Source organism: Bacillus rossius, chromosome 1 (assembly GCF_032445375.1).
Source record: "Bacillus rossius redtenbacheri isolate Brsri chromosome 1, Brsri_v3, whole genome shotgun sequence".
NCBI classification, from domain to species: Eukaryota; Metazoa; Arthropoda; class Insecta; order Phasmatodea; family Bacillidae; genus Bacillus; species Bacillus rossius.
This window is the reverse complement of record NC_086330.1, coordinates 22,594,292-22,608,703: the sequence shown is the minus strand read 5'-3', so window position 1 is coordinate 22,608,703 and position 14,412 is coordinate 22,594,292. Positions and strand designations below refer to the sequence as shown.

Sequence of the window (14,412 nt, the reverse complement as noted above, 5' to 3'; positions counted from 1 at the left end):
AGTAATTTTTTGCTCATAGTCTGGTTTGTCAAGTATGACTGTAGCACGACCCTTATCGGCTGGGAGGATTACAAAAACTTACATCAAGTCATGCACTCCCATTGCACAAATCTTTTAAAGATAACATCAATGCCCGGTATGGACCCGGTATGCATATTTCTCTGAGGAAGTTGGAAAAGAAATTAATTGATTTATCACAATGTTCGAATAACTTGACTTTTCTCTGGAAATGTCGCAGTAAGGGAGTCATTCCTAGAGGACTCACAATAAAATCCCCGGTCAACAGCAAACAGGCTCAACAAATAACCCGGAAAGCCAGCCAAAAGCTTCTAAGTGAAAGAATTGCCGCATATCACTGCCAAAAATCACATTTGAACAATGAAATTTCGGCACTACAGCTTGAAATTCAGTCTACCCTCAATACTAAAGATTTCAATCGCATCTATCAGTCCATCACGAATCTTGTCCAAAAGAGGTCTCTACAGTGCAAAGAGAAGCAAAAAGATAAATTAGCCAAACTGACGAGTATGATGAATACAAAAACACATCCCACAACACAGAACATCAACACTGTTGTTAATTCATCTTCAAGAAAGCTGTCCAAAAGCGAGGAAAATGTTTTGCAAAAAGGCCTAAATTTCAGCATTGCTCCACGACACATTCCTGCACTTGACATAGTTTCATCTGTTGAGAGTGCAATATACAAACTTCCTGCCGCCAAACAAGATGAATTTCGTTGGAATGTGCGTACAGCAATCACTTCAGCTGGTCCGCCTAAACCTAATCTGCCGCCTGATGAACTCAAGGCCATCAAAACTCTGAAATCCGACCATACCATTGTAATCCTCCCAGCCGATAAGGGTCGTGCTACAGTCATACTTGACAAACCAGACTATGAGCAAAAAATTACTGATTTGATCACCACAGATCAATATACAAAACTGGTAAAAGACCCCACAGACAGCATTGAAAGAAAAGTGTACCAAACTCTAAAAAAACATCAGAATCACATCCCAGAAAAAACTAGATCAGAACTGACACCACACAGCAGTAAAGCACCCCACATTTACGGTCTTCCAAAGATTCATAAACCCGACATGCCTCTGCGCCCGATCATCAGTTGTTGTAATTCCCCATGCCAGAAACTATCAAAATATCTCCTGAAAATTGTTGAGCCACTAGCAGGACAGACAGATACATTTGTCAAAGATTCTAATCATTTTATTTCTATAGTCAAAACACTGAAAATAGAAAACAACGATACCCTGGGGGGTTTGATGTCCAAAGCCTCTTCACTAATGTGCCAGTAGCCGAAACACTCAGCATTGTCAAGGCCAAATTGGAAGCTGATCCAACCCTAAAGGACAGAACTATAATACCAATCCCATCCATCATGGAAATGATTACCCTCTGTGTCACCACAACATATTTCCAGTTCAAGGATATTTTCTACAAACAGACCGATGGCATGGCAATGGGCTCTTCTCTTTCACCATTTATGGCCAATATATTTATGGAAAACTTTGAGCAAGAAGCACTTAGCAAAAGTAATAGCCCTCCTAAAATCTGGCTCCGTTATGTGGATGATACCTTCACTGTCTGGCAACATGGACCTGAAACTTTGGAGGAATTTGTGAACCACCTCAACTCTCTGAGGCCATCAATAAAATTCACATATGAAAAAGAAACCAAAGGTAGCATTCCTTTCCTGGATGTACTAGTCAGCAGAAAAAACAACAGCCTGGAAACAAAAGTATACAGGAAACCTACGCACACAGGCCAATACCTTAATTTTGCATCCAACCATCCCAAAACAACAAAGACTGGCATAATTCGCACACTAACCAACCGAGCTGAGATTATTTGTTCTGATGAGAAATCCATTGCGGTTGAACACAATCATATAAAAAAAGAACTCATAGCCAATGGTTACCCTGTCAACACCATCAAACAGCATTTGAAATCCAACAAAACACTCAAATCCACAGAAACTGAGAAACCTGCAGGAACCCTAGTTATTCCGTATGTTCAAGGGCTTTCAGAAAAAATAAGACGCCTAGGAAATAAATATGGACTTCAAACAGCATTCCGTTCTAAATCTACTATTAAAAGTATTGTTACCAAGGTGAAACCAGCCACAGAAAAATTACAAACCCACAACTGTGTGTATCAAATCCCCTGTGAATGTAGCCACATGTACATAGGTGAAACTGGCAGAGCTCTATCCACCCGAATCAAAGAACACAAAAACAACTGCAAGAAGGGTGAAACCCTAAAATCCAGACTTGCTGAACATACATGGGAAAATAGCCACAAAATTCTCTGGGAAGACTCCACACCACTCATACAGGAATCCGATAAAATAAAAAGGAAAATCAAAGAATCAGCCTTCATTATTAGCAATAAAAATATTTTCAGCCAGCAGAGCATTGAATTAAAAATTATGTGGATCCCTTTGATAAAGAGAGAAACATCCCTGCAGCACAAAACAATAGCCAATACTCAACCCACCATAACCAATCCGCTTTAACTACATGGTGCACAGCCAATGGGGAGACAGCTCGTCTGTCATTGGCTGAGCAAGATGTAGCCCTTTCTCTCATAAATACCCTCATTTTCCAGCCCCTTCTTCATTCTTTACCGCGTGCTGGTCGGAGAAGGGTCAGCCTCTCTCTTTGCCTAGCCTGGCGTTCCTAAAAAGGAAGCTCAGGTCAGTGGCCAGTGCGTAAGGTGCTAGGTTCGATAGGTAGTTAGGACGCGGCGAACAGATAGGAATACCACGCTAGTTAGGTCGGACGATACGCCTGTTGTGTGCCCTGCTTTTTTCAAGGCGGGGCACCTACTTGCGATGAGTAGTAGCGACGAGGAGATGGAGGTCGGCACCGCGACGAAGCGCACGCATGAGGGCAGTGAATCAGAGACTGAACACTCTGTTCAGTCTTAAAAACCGTCAGGGCTCCAGTCCACCACAACCGAGGACGACAACAGTGGCTTCACCACTGTTGAGCGTAGACAACGCAGGCGTAATAGCGATGCGTCACAAGCGGTACCGACACCGCAACAACGGACACCGACTGACGAGGCTCCGCGCTACAAACGCGTACCATTCGTAATCCGCAACAGTCAGGCAATCGGCAGCTTGGGCCCTGCCTTCGCGCGACTCGGCATCAAAAACCGAATGACGCTGACGAAGCGTCAAGAAGTGCGCATAACTTTTGATGGCAAATTGGACCAAGACAAAGCGACCGCTTGGTTTAAGGCAAACGATGTGCCTTTCCACACTTTCTCCCAGCCCAGCGAGCGAGGGGAAAAAGTAGTGATAAGGAATTTGAGTAAATTCACGCCGGTTGATGCGATTTCTGAGGAGCTCACCGCGCTCGGGTTTAAAGTAAATTTCATCAAACAGCTCAGTCGGCGGCTAACAGACCGCAACTCAGGGCAAGAGTTTTTCGAGCCAACACCGTCATTCGTGGTGTGCGTGGCACCTAGCGCGCACGACATCTACGCCGTCAAACAACTATACTACACAAGTGGTATAAAGATTAAGCGGTACACGACTCGCGCGGAAGACGTCCCGCTCTGTAAGAGGTGTAGTTCCTTCGGACACACCACCGGAAACTGTTCAGAAGTACCTAAATGCATCAGGTGCGCGGGTTCGCATCCCCGCAGCGAATGCCCAGTCCCAGAGGAGGCACCAAAGGTGTGCTCGAACTGTAAAGAGACAGGCCACACCGCGGCCTGGCGACAGTGCCCCGCGTTTTTGAAGATCGTAGAGTCGCGGAGACAGGCCGCCGCGGAACAGGCAGCACAGAAAGCTGCGCGCACAGCCTCGCGAGCACAGCCGGCCGCACCGACGCGGGAAAGTTTCCCCCCTCCCCCCGCACCCACCAGGGAACACGTGCACCGAACAACAACAACAACAACAGAGCGCAGTCCGCGAAACGCACGGCCCAGCGAGCAGGCCAGCCAACCGGGCAAAACTCAATCGTAGGCAGTAGCTTCCACGTCATACGCGGCAGCTACGTCAGGCGTAAGCGCACCGCGGCGCACGGCAACGGAAATCGTGCAGGCTCGCGTCGAGAAGAGCCAGCAGCATAGAACAGAAACCGCGCCAGAAGCACAGCCAACAAATAATATCACTAGCCTCGCGGAACTCGCAGAGATCTTGCGCATGTGCGATTATTGGAATTTAGTGAAGGCACTCGAACCGTATTACGCACGCATCCGCTCCACCGAGAGCATAAAATACCGCCAAACCATTTTATTGGAAGCACTCGCGACAGTGCTCCAGTAAATGGCAGTAAATATGGGGAAAACACTACAACTCCTAAACTTTAATGCATGTGGTCTCCGCCTTCGGTCGTACGAGTTGGAACAGTGCCTTGTAATATATGGGATTGATGTGGCATTCATTACCGAGACTCACCTATCACCGCATCATCGATTTAATATTTGTGGTTACACCACTTACCGCACTGACCGCGCCACTCGTGGGGGCGGCACAGCCATATTAATTAAACACGGGATTCATCACCATCCGATAGAAATAACTGGCTTAGAGCACCTAGAGGCCACCAGCATAAATATTCGTAATAAAAATGCGCATGTCTGCATGTCGGCAGTATATAAACCCCCAGATAAGCCACTACTTTCTAGGGATTTAAATAAATTAATTAATCCACAGCAACACTTTTTCATCGCAGGCGATTTAAACAGCAAAAACGAAGACTGGGGATGCAAAAATACTAACCCAGCAGGCAGAAAATTATTAGATCATTCGGTAGCAAATAATTACGAAATTTTTGCTCCAGGCTCGCCAACTTGCTATCCAACGAATGGTGGCATGCCTGACATATTAGATATAGCTCTTACAAACATACCAGGTGCGCAGGTTATTTCAGAAAAATTAGATGAGCTTGACTCAGACCATTTTCCGGTACTAATTCAATTAACTTTTAATGCTCAATTTTGCGCAGCGATATTTAGCCGCACTTTTGGTATTCCCGACTGGGACAAATTTCGCGAAGACCTGGAATTAACTTTTACAGAAACTCCAGCGATAGACACAGCAGATGAGCTCGAAACTCACGTAAAACTTTTCACCGACACAATTACAGACGTGCGCAAAAAACACACGAAAATCGTGAATAAAAGAGAATTTACGCGAATAAATTACCCAGATGTAGACATGCTAATCGTTTTAAAACGGCAGGCGCGCAACACTTATCAACGAACGAGAACACCGCAAGCTAGGACTGAATACAATCGCCTTAAAGCTCAAGTCTCGCGAAAACTTAAAGATTTAAAAATAGAAAAATACGGAAACTTAATAACAGAGTGCGCAACTCAACCTCGGCAAATGTGGCGGCTCACACGCAATTTACGAGGGAAAAATAAATTTATCTCCACACCGGCCATTGTTACAAACGCGGGCATTAAATATGACGCGATAGATAAAGCAAATGCTATAGCAGACATTTTTGAAAAACAATTTTCACCAAACGAGGACATAAACGAGCCTCAGTTTACTAGGACCACGACAGTAGCTGTTAATAACTATTTACAAATCGTTCCACAAGCCGAGCCGGAACTCGTAACAATTAAAGAGCTCTTAGAAGCTATTCACTCGCGACCAAAAAATAAAGCAGGCGGACCTGACGGAATAAATTTTGATACTTTAAAGAAATTATCATTTCAGGCTATACAATACTTTCTTAAAATAATAAATGCTATTTTTATTCTTAAATCCTACCCAGCGTCATGGAAACTAGCTAAAGTTATCACCATTCCGAAACCGGGAAAAAATGCGTCACTACCACAAAACAGGCGACCTATTAGCCTCCTAAATAGCATGAGTAAAATTTTCGAAAAAATTTTACTCAAACGACTTCAACACCATTTGGACGAACACGAAGTCATTCCAGATAACCAATTTGGTTTTAGAAGGGGCCACTCTACCTCTCACCCCCTAATTAAGCTCATTGAAGAGGCCACTGACGGTTTTAACTCACGAGCGAAATTTACTGTCGCAACGATGCTAGACGCGGAAAAAGCTTTCGACAAAGTTTGGATACCTGGCTTAATTCAAAAATTAATTACATTTAACTTTCCAGACACGTATATTCATCTGGTGGCCCACTATTTATGGCGTCGAAAATTTTTTGTATCAATAGAGGGGGCGAAATCATCCACTCGGGAGCTGACAGCAGGTGTGCCGCAGGTGTCCCCACTCTTACCCTTTTTCTATAATGTTTACACAGCCGACATCCCGCGGGAACATGCCCACGTGCAATTATATGCAGACGACACTGCAATAATATATCAATCCCCGAATTTGAAGTTTGCTTTAACCAAAGTTCAGAGGCAGCTTACCTCACTCGAACAATGGTACACTCGCTGGCGCATTAAAATAAATGGAGCCAAGTCCACAACTTTAATTTTAACTAAAAAATACACCACCCCCGACCGCGAATTAAAAATTTTTAATCAAGCCATACCATTTGTTAAATCGGCTAGATATTTAGGTTTAACTCTAGATACCAGGCTCACCTGGAAAGTTCACACCACTAAGGTGACACAGTTTGCGCGAGGCACTTTGCGCAGCCTATACTCAATGTTTAAGGCCCCCCAATTTCCTAGAAAGAAAAAATTACAGCTGTATTTACAAATAGTTCGCCCTCAATTATTATATGCTTGCGAAATCTGGGGCTATGCAGCAAAATGCCATATCGATAAAGTACAGGTCACTCAAAATAAATTTCTTAGAGCCATAGCAGATTGCGGCTGGTACACCAGCACACTAGAAGTACACCAGCTACTCAAAGTAGAATATGTAGAGGAATATATAAAACGGCAAAACAGGTATTTTTATGGCCAGCTCCCTGAACATGCCAATACTTATATGAATTCACTTCCGGACTACGACCCAGCTGCACAGCGACAGTTTAAAAAACCGCGACTTGCCTAAGCCAGGTTATACTAGAATCCACACATCCCATGTACGCAGGGCAACTTAGCAAACATAGCAGACGTTTCTCTCTGGCCCCGATGTGCCTGTCCACGTCCTGCGGTGCAAATAATCAACATTGGACTAGCCAATGATTGACATGCCCAGGACTCGTAAATATTGCGTCAACACTACTTTTGGCCCAGCGGGGCTCTATTTTATTGCGTCAACACTACCTTTGACCCAGCGGGGCTCTAATTATAAACCAGCGACAACTCGACCGCAGGCCCAAATTCCTTTAAATACCAAATCTTTCCTTCCCCCACCTCCTCCACTAGTCCTTGCTAGTTGTTTTCCCCAGCCATTATTAATTAATTCATTAATGTAACTTTCATTTTCTTGCTAATTCGAAATGGTCCGAAGCATGCAGGTGTAGGTTTTGACCCATGCAGCGGTCCACTGCCTGTGTGTTAGGGCTGACTCCGTATGCCTGAAGGGCGAGACCCGCCTGGCAGGCTTCACCTCCAGTGCCGGCCGCGTTTCGGAAGGCATGGGTTTTTGAATTGCGACAAAAAAAAAAAAAAAAAAAACACTGGACGAGGGCATCTCTCTGCTCGAACAATAATAGAATAGGATGACATTCATTTACTAATTTCACTCTCTATTTTTCAGGTTTAGACGACAACAGCCTGGGGGCTAACTACAGCAATACTGGTTTAGCCTAACTTTGACCAAACTATACTGGAACGCAATAGTTCGGTCCTTAAGGCGGCCAGGTGTTTACTAATCTATGTAATTTCTCCTACACATCGGTAAACTTACACGATGATATGCCTGCTTGGTCAGCCGGGTATGTGCGGCCTTGGAGCTATACACTACACTCACACAACGAAATTAATTAGGCCATTTTTGCGCACACTCCACACGCCTCTAAATACAGACATCACGACACTCTCGTGCATCAGTTAGCCAACTAACTGAGGGGAAAGGGTGACCTCCCCCCGCCTGACACCTACACTATTAAAAATAGAGCCAAGCAACATGCGACAGCTATTTTACTTCTTCTGGACCGTGAGCCACCTTTAATCTTAAAATCACACACATCGCGCCCCGCCGACGTTTCCAATGATTCGATCAAAGTGACGGGGTTGCACTATTTATATTGGCGACCACATAGCGAGTTATGGGAACGTAATAGTTCCCGGTATCGCTGTCACACGCTCCCGGCCGAGCATATGAGGAAACGGCGGCAGCCCCTTCTCAGTCGCACCTGTGTTTCCGTACCATGTGCGTCTCTGCCTGAGGACGGGAGCAGATAGCAGTTCCCGAAACGTCGCTTGTTTCTGTTTAGGTAAAACTATTGTATTTGTTTGTCTTTTCGTTTTGTCATGTTTTTTGTCTCGCTTCAACTGTTGTGCTGAATTATTTTGGGTTTCAATATTTTTGTGTTGTCATCATTTGTGGGGATTTTTTCGTTCTCTTAGTACATTTTTCTTTGTTTTTCTTTGTTTGTTTGCTGACCATATTCCTGTTTCGGAATATTTTGTGGTGTTCATATCCTTGTTGACAACAGCAATTGTTTGCTTAATTTTGTGTGTTTCTTGTCTTTTTTTTTTGAGTATTTTTTTTATTTATTTTATTTATTAGTTTTTCTTCAAACAGAAAAAGTTCTTAGCAATGGCGTATGTCCAAAAACTTACATCAAGTCATTGATGAAATGATTGCATACTTTTATGAATAAAATTGAATCATTTTTTTTAATAATAAAATAATACATACTTGAAATAATATTAGTAACCAGATTTTTAAAATGCAAGAATAATTAACCTTTATTGCCGAAATTGTTGTTGTAATAAGCAATGAAAACCACATTAACTTTTCACTTCACTTTATAAACAGTTGACGAAACAGTTCACGTGTAGATGACTTGTAATTAATTTTTAAAACTGGCGTTTAGCTATAAAGTTTAAATATAATTATGAACAAGTTTTCATATAAATAAACTGTAATCAAATATCTATCATCAATTATATGAATCACCATAGTTTTTATTCAATTGTAACATAAACTATTATTACTGCACTCGCCTACAGCGTAACGGAACAATGAGCGTAACGGGACACAGCGTAACGGAACAATGTGCGAAACGGGGCACTTTTTCGTGCGTGCAGCCAGCGTTCATCGATTTATTAGACGTTGTCACGTCAAAAGATCGAAAACTAAGTACGACCTATGGTGTAAAGTGGTTTCTAAGGCTGGTATAAGCCTTCCAAGATGGAGATAAACACTCTCTTTATTGCAAATAACATATAATAGATAATGGACTCGGTTATGTGTCATTAAAGATTCGCTGTGACTGAAACGGATCCCATTGCCGTTTCCGATAAGCCAGATTTTGATTGGCCGATTGCATCCGACATCCAACATATATTAGAACCTGTAAAATATGGAATATATTTGATGGACACTCCGTTCACTAAACTTGTCTAACAAACATGGCTGCGCTGAAGGCGTTTTCAGCGACGACACATCGGTCCAGTTTTATTTGACACAACACACTGGAAGGTGTTGGAAGCGAAAATTTGACAGTGTGACACTGACACACACGGTGTGCAGAGCTTCAGGAATAACAACGCGAGTTGAAAACTGCTCGAGATATCCGAGTTAAGGACTTTTTACGAAAAGCACTAAAAAAATTCGCTGAGGGCCGATTAGTAGTTTTATTTTCGGATTGAGTTTTTAAACTGTGTTCATGGAAGAGTTAAAATGGCTGAAAGGCGTATTTTCAGAGTAATTTTTAGGCAAAAAACAACCGGTACATATTCATGACAGCATTTAAGGGACTTCAAAGTTTATCTTATAATTAGAGACCTTAAAAATTCGTGAGTTCATTTCGCGATAGACTGACATCCAAAAAAGCACACCTTCGTACAGCTTCTGCGATTGGCCCACATTTTATCTGGGGAACTTCGGGCCAATGGAAAAACCTAAACCAAGAAAGTGCCGAATCATGGACAAATTGGTAATGACGTCTCACGAATCAGCAGCCAATGAACAGGTGTCATTTCCCCGAGTTTGTTAAGTACTGTGGAGTATATATCGTAGAAGACAATGAACCCGCGAATTTTTCCGGTCCCTACTTATAATCCATATAGCGTTAAATGCGTGTTGTCCTGTGCAGGGCGAGATGACAGTGCCCCAGTACAGAGACTGGTGTTTAAGAGGCCACTGCAGTGTTTCAGGGGCACTACGCAACCCGCGTTAACATCATAAGATTCAATTCTATTTTCATTTTGCTTATAACTTATTAACAAATATAGATTTCGAAATGATGCTTGCTTGATATGTAAGACAATGATGCTCTTATCAAAGCCCCTTTCTTCGAAAACGTGCATAAATTATGGTTTTATACTAGTCTTTACTAATATTAATAAGTGTATTGTCTAGGTTTGAACCATAATTTATGCACGTTTTTGAAGAAAGGGGCTTTGATAAGAGCATCGTTGTCTTACATATCAAGCAAGCATCATTTAGAAATCTATATTAGTTAATTAGTAATAAGCAAAATGAAAATAGCATTGAATGTTATGAGGTTAACGCGGGTTGCGCAGTGCCCCTGAAACACTGGAGTGGCCTCTTGTGGCCGATATCTGCGCTAGAAGCACCGGCGGGCGTCGCACTAACCCCTAACACAGATGAACTCACCCTCGGTGCTGTGGCAGATGGCGCGCTCGTCGTAGGCGACGGCTCCCCCGCGCGGCGGCCCCAGGGCGTCCCGCGAGCAGGCGGGCAGGCCCTCGTCGGCGTCCGTGGCGTCCATCATGGTGACTCGCGCGGGCGCCGGCTGCCACACACACGCTGCTGACGTCACCCACCACCGCCTGCGCGCTCTTGTGTCGCGTCCATACACGCTCAGCTCGGCCTGTCAGGCGGGACTGGCGTGTGTGGGACTGTTGGACTGTGGGTGTTCCCAAGGTGCAGCCTGTCAGTCGGGACGACGTGTGTGGGACTGTCGGACAGTGGTTGTTCCCACGGTGCAGCCTGTCAGGCGGGACTGACGTGTGTAGGACTGTCGGACAGTGGGTGTTCCCAAAGTGCAGCCTGTCAGGTGGGACGACGTGTGTGGGACTGTCGGACAGTGAGTGTTCCCAGGGTGCAGCCTGTCAGGCGGGACGACGTGTGTGGGACTGTTGGACTTTGGGTGTTCCCGCAGTGCCGCCAGTCAGGAAGGACAGACGTGTGTGGGACTGCTGGACAGTGGGTGTTCCCACGGTGCAGCCTGTCAGCGGGACTGACGTGTGTGGGTCTGTTGGACTGTGGGTGTTCCCACGGTGCAGCCTGTCAGGCGGGACGACGTGTGTGGGACTGTCGGACAGTGTGTGTTCCCACGGTGCAGCCTGTCAGGCGGGACTGACGTGTGTAGGACTGTCGGACAGTGGTTGTTCCCACGGTGCAGCCTGTCACGCGGGACTGACGTGAGTGGGACTGCTGGACAGTGGGTGTTCCCTCGATGCAGCCTGTCAGGCGGGACTGACGTCTGTTGGGCTGTTGGACAGTAGGTGTTCCCACGGTGCAGCCTGTCAGGCGGGACGACGTGTGTGGGACTGTTGGACTGTGGGTGTTCCCGCCGTGCCGCCAGTAAGGAAGGACAGACGTGTGTGGGACTGTTGGACTGTGAGTGTTCCCAAGGTGCAGCCTGTAGTCGGGACGACGTGTGTGGGACTGTCGGACAGTGGTTGTTCCCACGGTGCAGCCTGTCAGGCGGGACTGACGTGTGTAGGACTGTCGGACAGTGGGTGTTCCCAAAGTGCAGCCTGTCAGGTGGGACGACGTGTGTGGGACTGTCGGACAGTGAGTGTTCCCAGGGTGCAGCCTGTCAGGCGGGACGACGTGTGTGGGTCTGTTGGACTGTGGGTGTTCCCACGGTGCAGCCTGTCAGGCGGGACGACGTGTGTGGGACTGTCGGACAGTGTGTGTTCCCACGGTGCAGCCTGTCAGGCGGGACTGACGTGTGTAGGACTGTCGGACAGTGGTTGTTCCCACGGTGCAACCTGTCAGGCGGGACTGACGTGAGTGGGACTGCTGGACAGTGGGTGTTCCCTCGATGCAGACTGTCAGGCGGGACTGACGTGTGTGGGGCTGTTGGACAGTGGGTGTTCCCACGGTGCAGCCTGTCAGGCGGGACTGACGTGTGTAGGACTGTCGGACAGTGGTTGTTCCCACGGTGCAGCCTGTCAGGCGGGACTGACGTGAGTGGGACTGCTGGACAGTGGGGGTTCCCTCGGTGCAGCCTGTCAGGCGGGACTGACGTGTGTGGGACTGTCGGACAGTGGGTGTTCCCACGGTGCAGTCTGTCAGGCGGGACTGGCGTGCTTAGGACTGTTGCACTGTGGGTGTTCCTTCTGTGCAACCTATCAGGCGGGACTGGCGTGTGTGGGACTGTTGGACTGTGGGTGTTCCCACGGTGCAGCCTGTCAGGCGGGACTGACGTGTGTGGGACTGTTGGACTATGGGTGTACCCACGGTGCAGCCTGTCCGGCGGGACTGACGTGTGTGGGACTGTCGGACAGTGAATGTTCCCACGGTGCAGCCTGTCAGGCGGGACGACGTGTGTGGGACTGTCGGACAGTGGGTGTTCCCACGGTGCAGCCTGTCAGGCGGGACTGGCGTGTGTGGGACTGTTGGACAGTGGGTGTTCCCACGGTGCAGCCTGTCAGGTGGGACTGGCGTGTGTGGGACTGTTGGACAGTGGGTGTTCCCACGGTGCAGCCTGTCAGGCGGGACTGACGTGTGTCGGACTGTTGGACAGTGAATGTTCCCACGGTGCAGCCTGTCAGGCGGGACGACGTGTGTGGGACTGTTGGACAGTGGGTGTTCCCACGGTGCAGCCTGTCAGGCGAGACTGACGTGTGTGGGACTGTTGGACAGTGAATGTTCCCACGGTGCAGCCTGTCAGGTGGGACTGGCGTGTGTGGGACTGTTGGACAGTGAGTGTTCCCACGGTGCAGCCTGTCAGGTGGGACTGGCGTGTGTGGGACTGTTGGACAGTGGGTGTTCCCACGGTGCAGCCTGTCAGGCGGGACTGACGTGTGTGGGACTGTTGGACAGTGAATGTTCCCACGGTGCAGCCTGTCAGGTGGGACTGGCGTGTGTCGGACTGTTGGACAGTGGGTGTTCCCACGGTGCAGCCTGTCAGGCGGGACTGACGTGTGTGGGACTGTTGGACAGTGAATGTTCCCACGGTGCAGCCTGTCAGGCGGGACGACGTGTGTGGGACTGTCGGACAGTGGGTGTTCCCACGGTGCAGCCTGTCAGGCGGGACTGGCGTGTGTGGGACTGTTGGACAGTGGGTGTTCCCACGGTGCAGCCTGTCAGGTGGGACTGGCGTGTGTGGGACTGTTGGACAGTGGGTGTTCCCACGGTGCAGCCTTTCAGGCGGGACGACGTGTGTGGGACTGTCGGACAGTGGGTGTTCCCACGGTGCAGCCTGTCAGGCCGGACTGACGTGTGTAGGACTGTCGGACAGTGGTTGTTCCCACGGTGCAGCCTGTCAGGCGGGACTGACGTGTGTGGGACTACTGGACAGTGGGTGCTCCCACGGTGCAGCCTGTCAGGCGGGACGACGTGTGTGGGACTGTCGGACAGTGGGTGTTCCCACGGTGCAGCCTGTCAGGCGGGACGACGTGTGTGGGACTGTCGGACAGTGGGTGTTCCCACGGTACAGTCTGTCAGGCGGGACTGGCGTGCTTAGGACTGTTGCACTGTGAGTGTTCCCACGGTGCAGCCTGTCAGGCGGGACAGGCGTGTGTGGGACTGTTGAGAGTGGGTGTTCCCACGGTGCAGCCTGTCAGGTGGGACGACGTGTGTGGGACTGTCGGACAGTGGGTGTATCCACGGTGCAGCCTGTCAGGCGGGACGACGTGTGTGGGACTGTCGGACATTGGGTGTTCCCACGGTGCAGCCTGTCAGGCGGGACGACGTGTGTGGGACTGTTGGACTTTGGGTGTTCCCGCAGTGCCGCCAGTCAGGAAGGACAGACGTGTGTGGGACTGCTGGACAGTGGGTGTTCCCACGGTGCAGCCTGTCAGCGGGACTGACGTGTGTGGGTCTGTTGGACTGTGGGTGTTCCCACGGTGCAGCCTGTCAGGCGGGACGACGTGTGTGGGACTGTCGGACAGTGTGTGTTCCCACGGTGCAGCCTGTCAGGCGGGACTGACGTGTGTGGGACTGCTGGACAGTGGGTGTTCCCTCGGTGCAGCCTGTCAGGCGGTACTGACGTGTGTGGGGCTGTTGGACTGTAAGTGTTACCACGGTGCAGCCTGTCAGGCGGGACTGACGTGTGTGGGACTGCTGGACAGTGGGTGTTCCCACGGTGCAGCCTGTCAACGGGGACTGACATCTGTGGGACTGTTGGACAGTGAATGTTCCCACGGTGCAGCCTGTCAGGCGGGACTGAGGTGTGTGGG

The 14,412-nt window shown here is 48.3% G+C and overlaps 1 protein-coding gene across 4 annotated transcripts in view; it reads right to left on the bottom strand.

Annotated features, from left to right (window-relative positions):
• LOC134532990 (ankyrin repeat and death domain-containing protein 1A-like) overlaps positions 1-14,412 on the bottom strand; it is a 228,358-nt gene that overhangs the window by 95,715 nt on the left and 118,231 nt on the right. For all 4 annotated transcript variants that reach the window (XM_063370106.1, XM_063370124.1, XM_063370114.1 and 1 more), the window contains one exon: positions 10,652-10,790. In XM_063370106.1, the coding sequence (XP_063226176.1) occupies positions 10,652-10,769 (118 nt within the window). In that variant the 5' untranslated portion in view covers positions 10,770-10,790. The remainder of the gene's footprint in view (positions 1-10,651; positions 10,791-14,412) is intronic.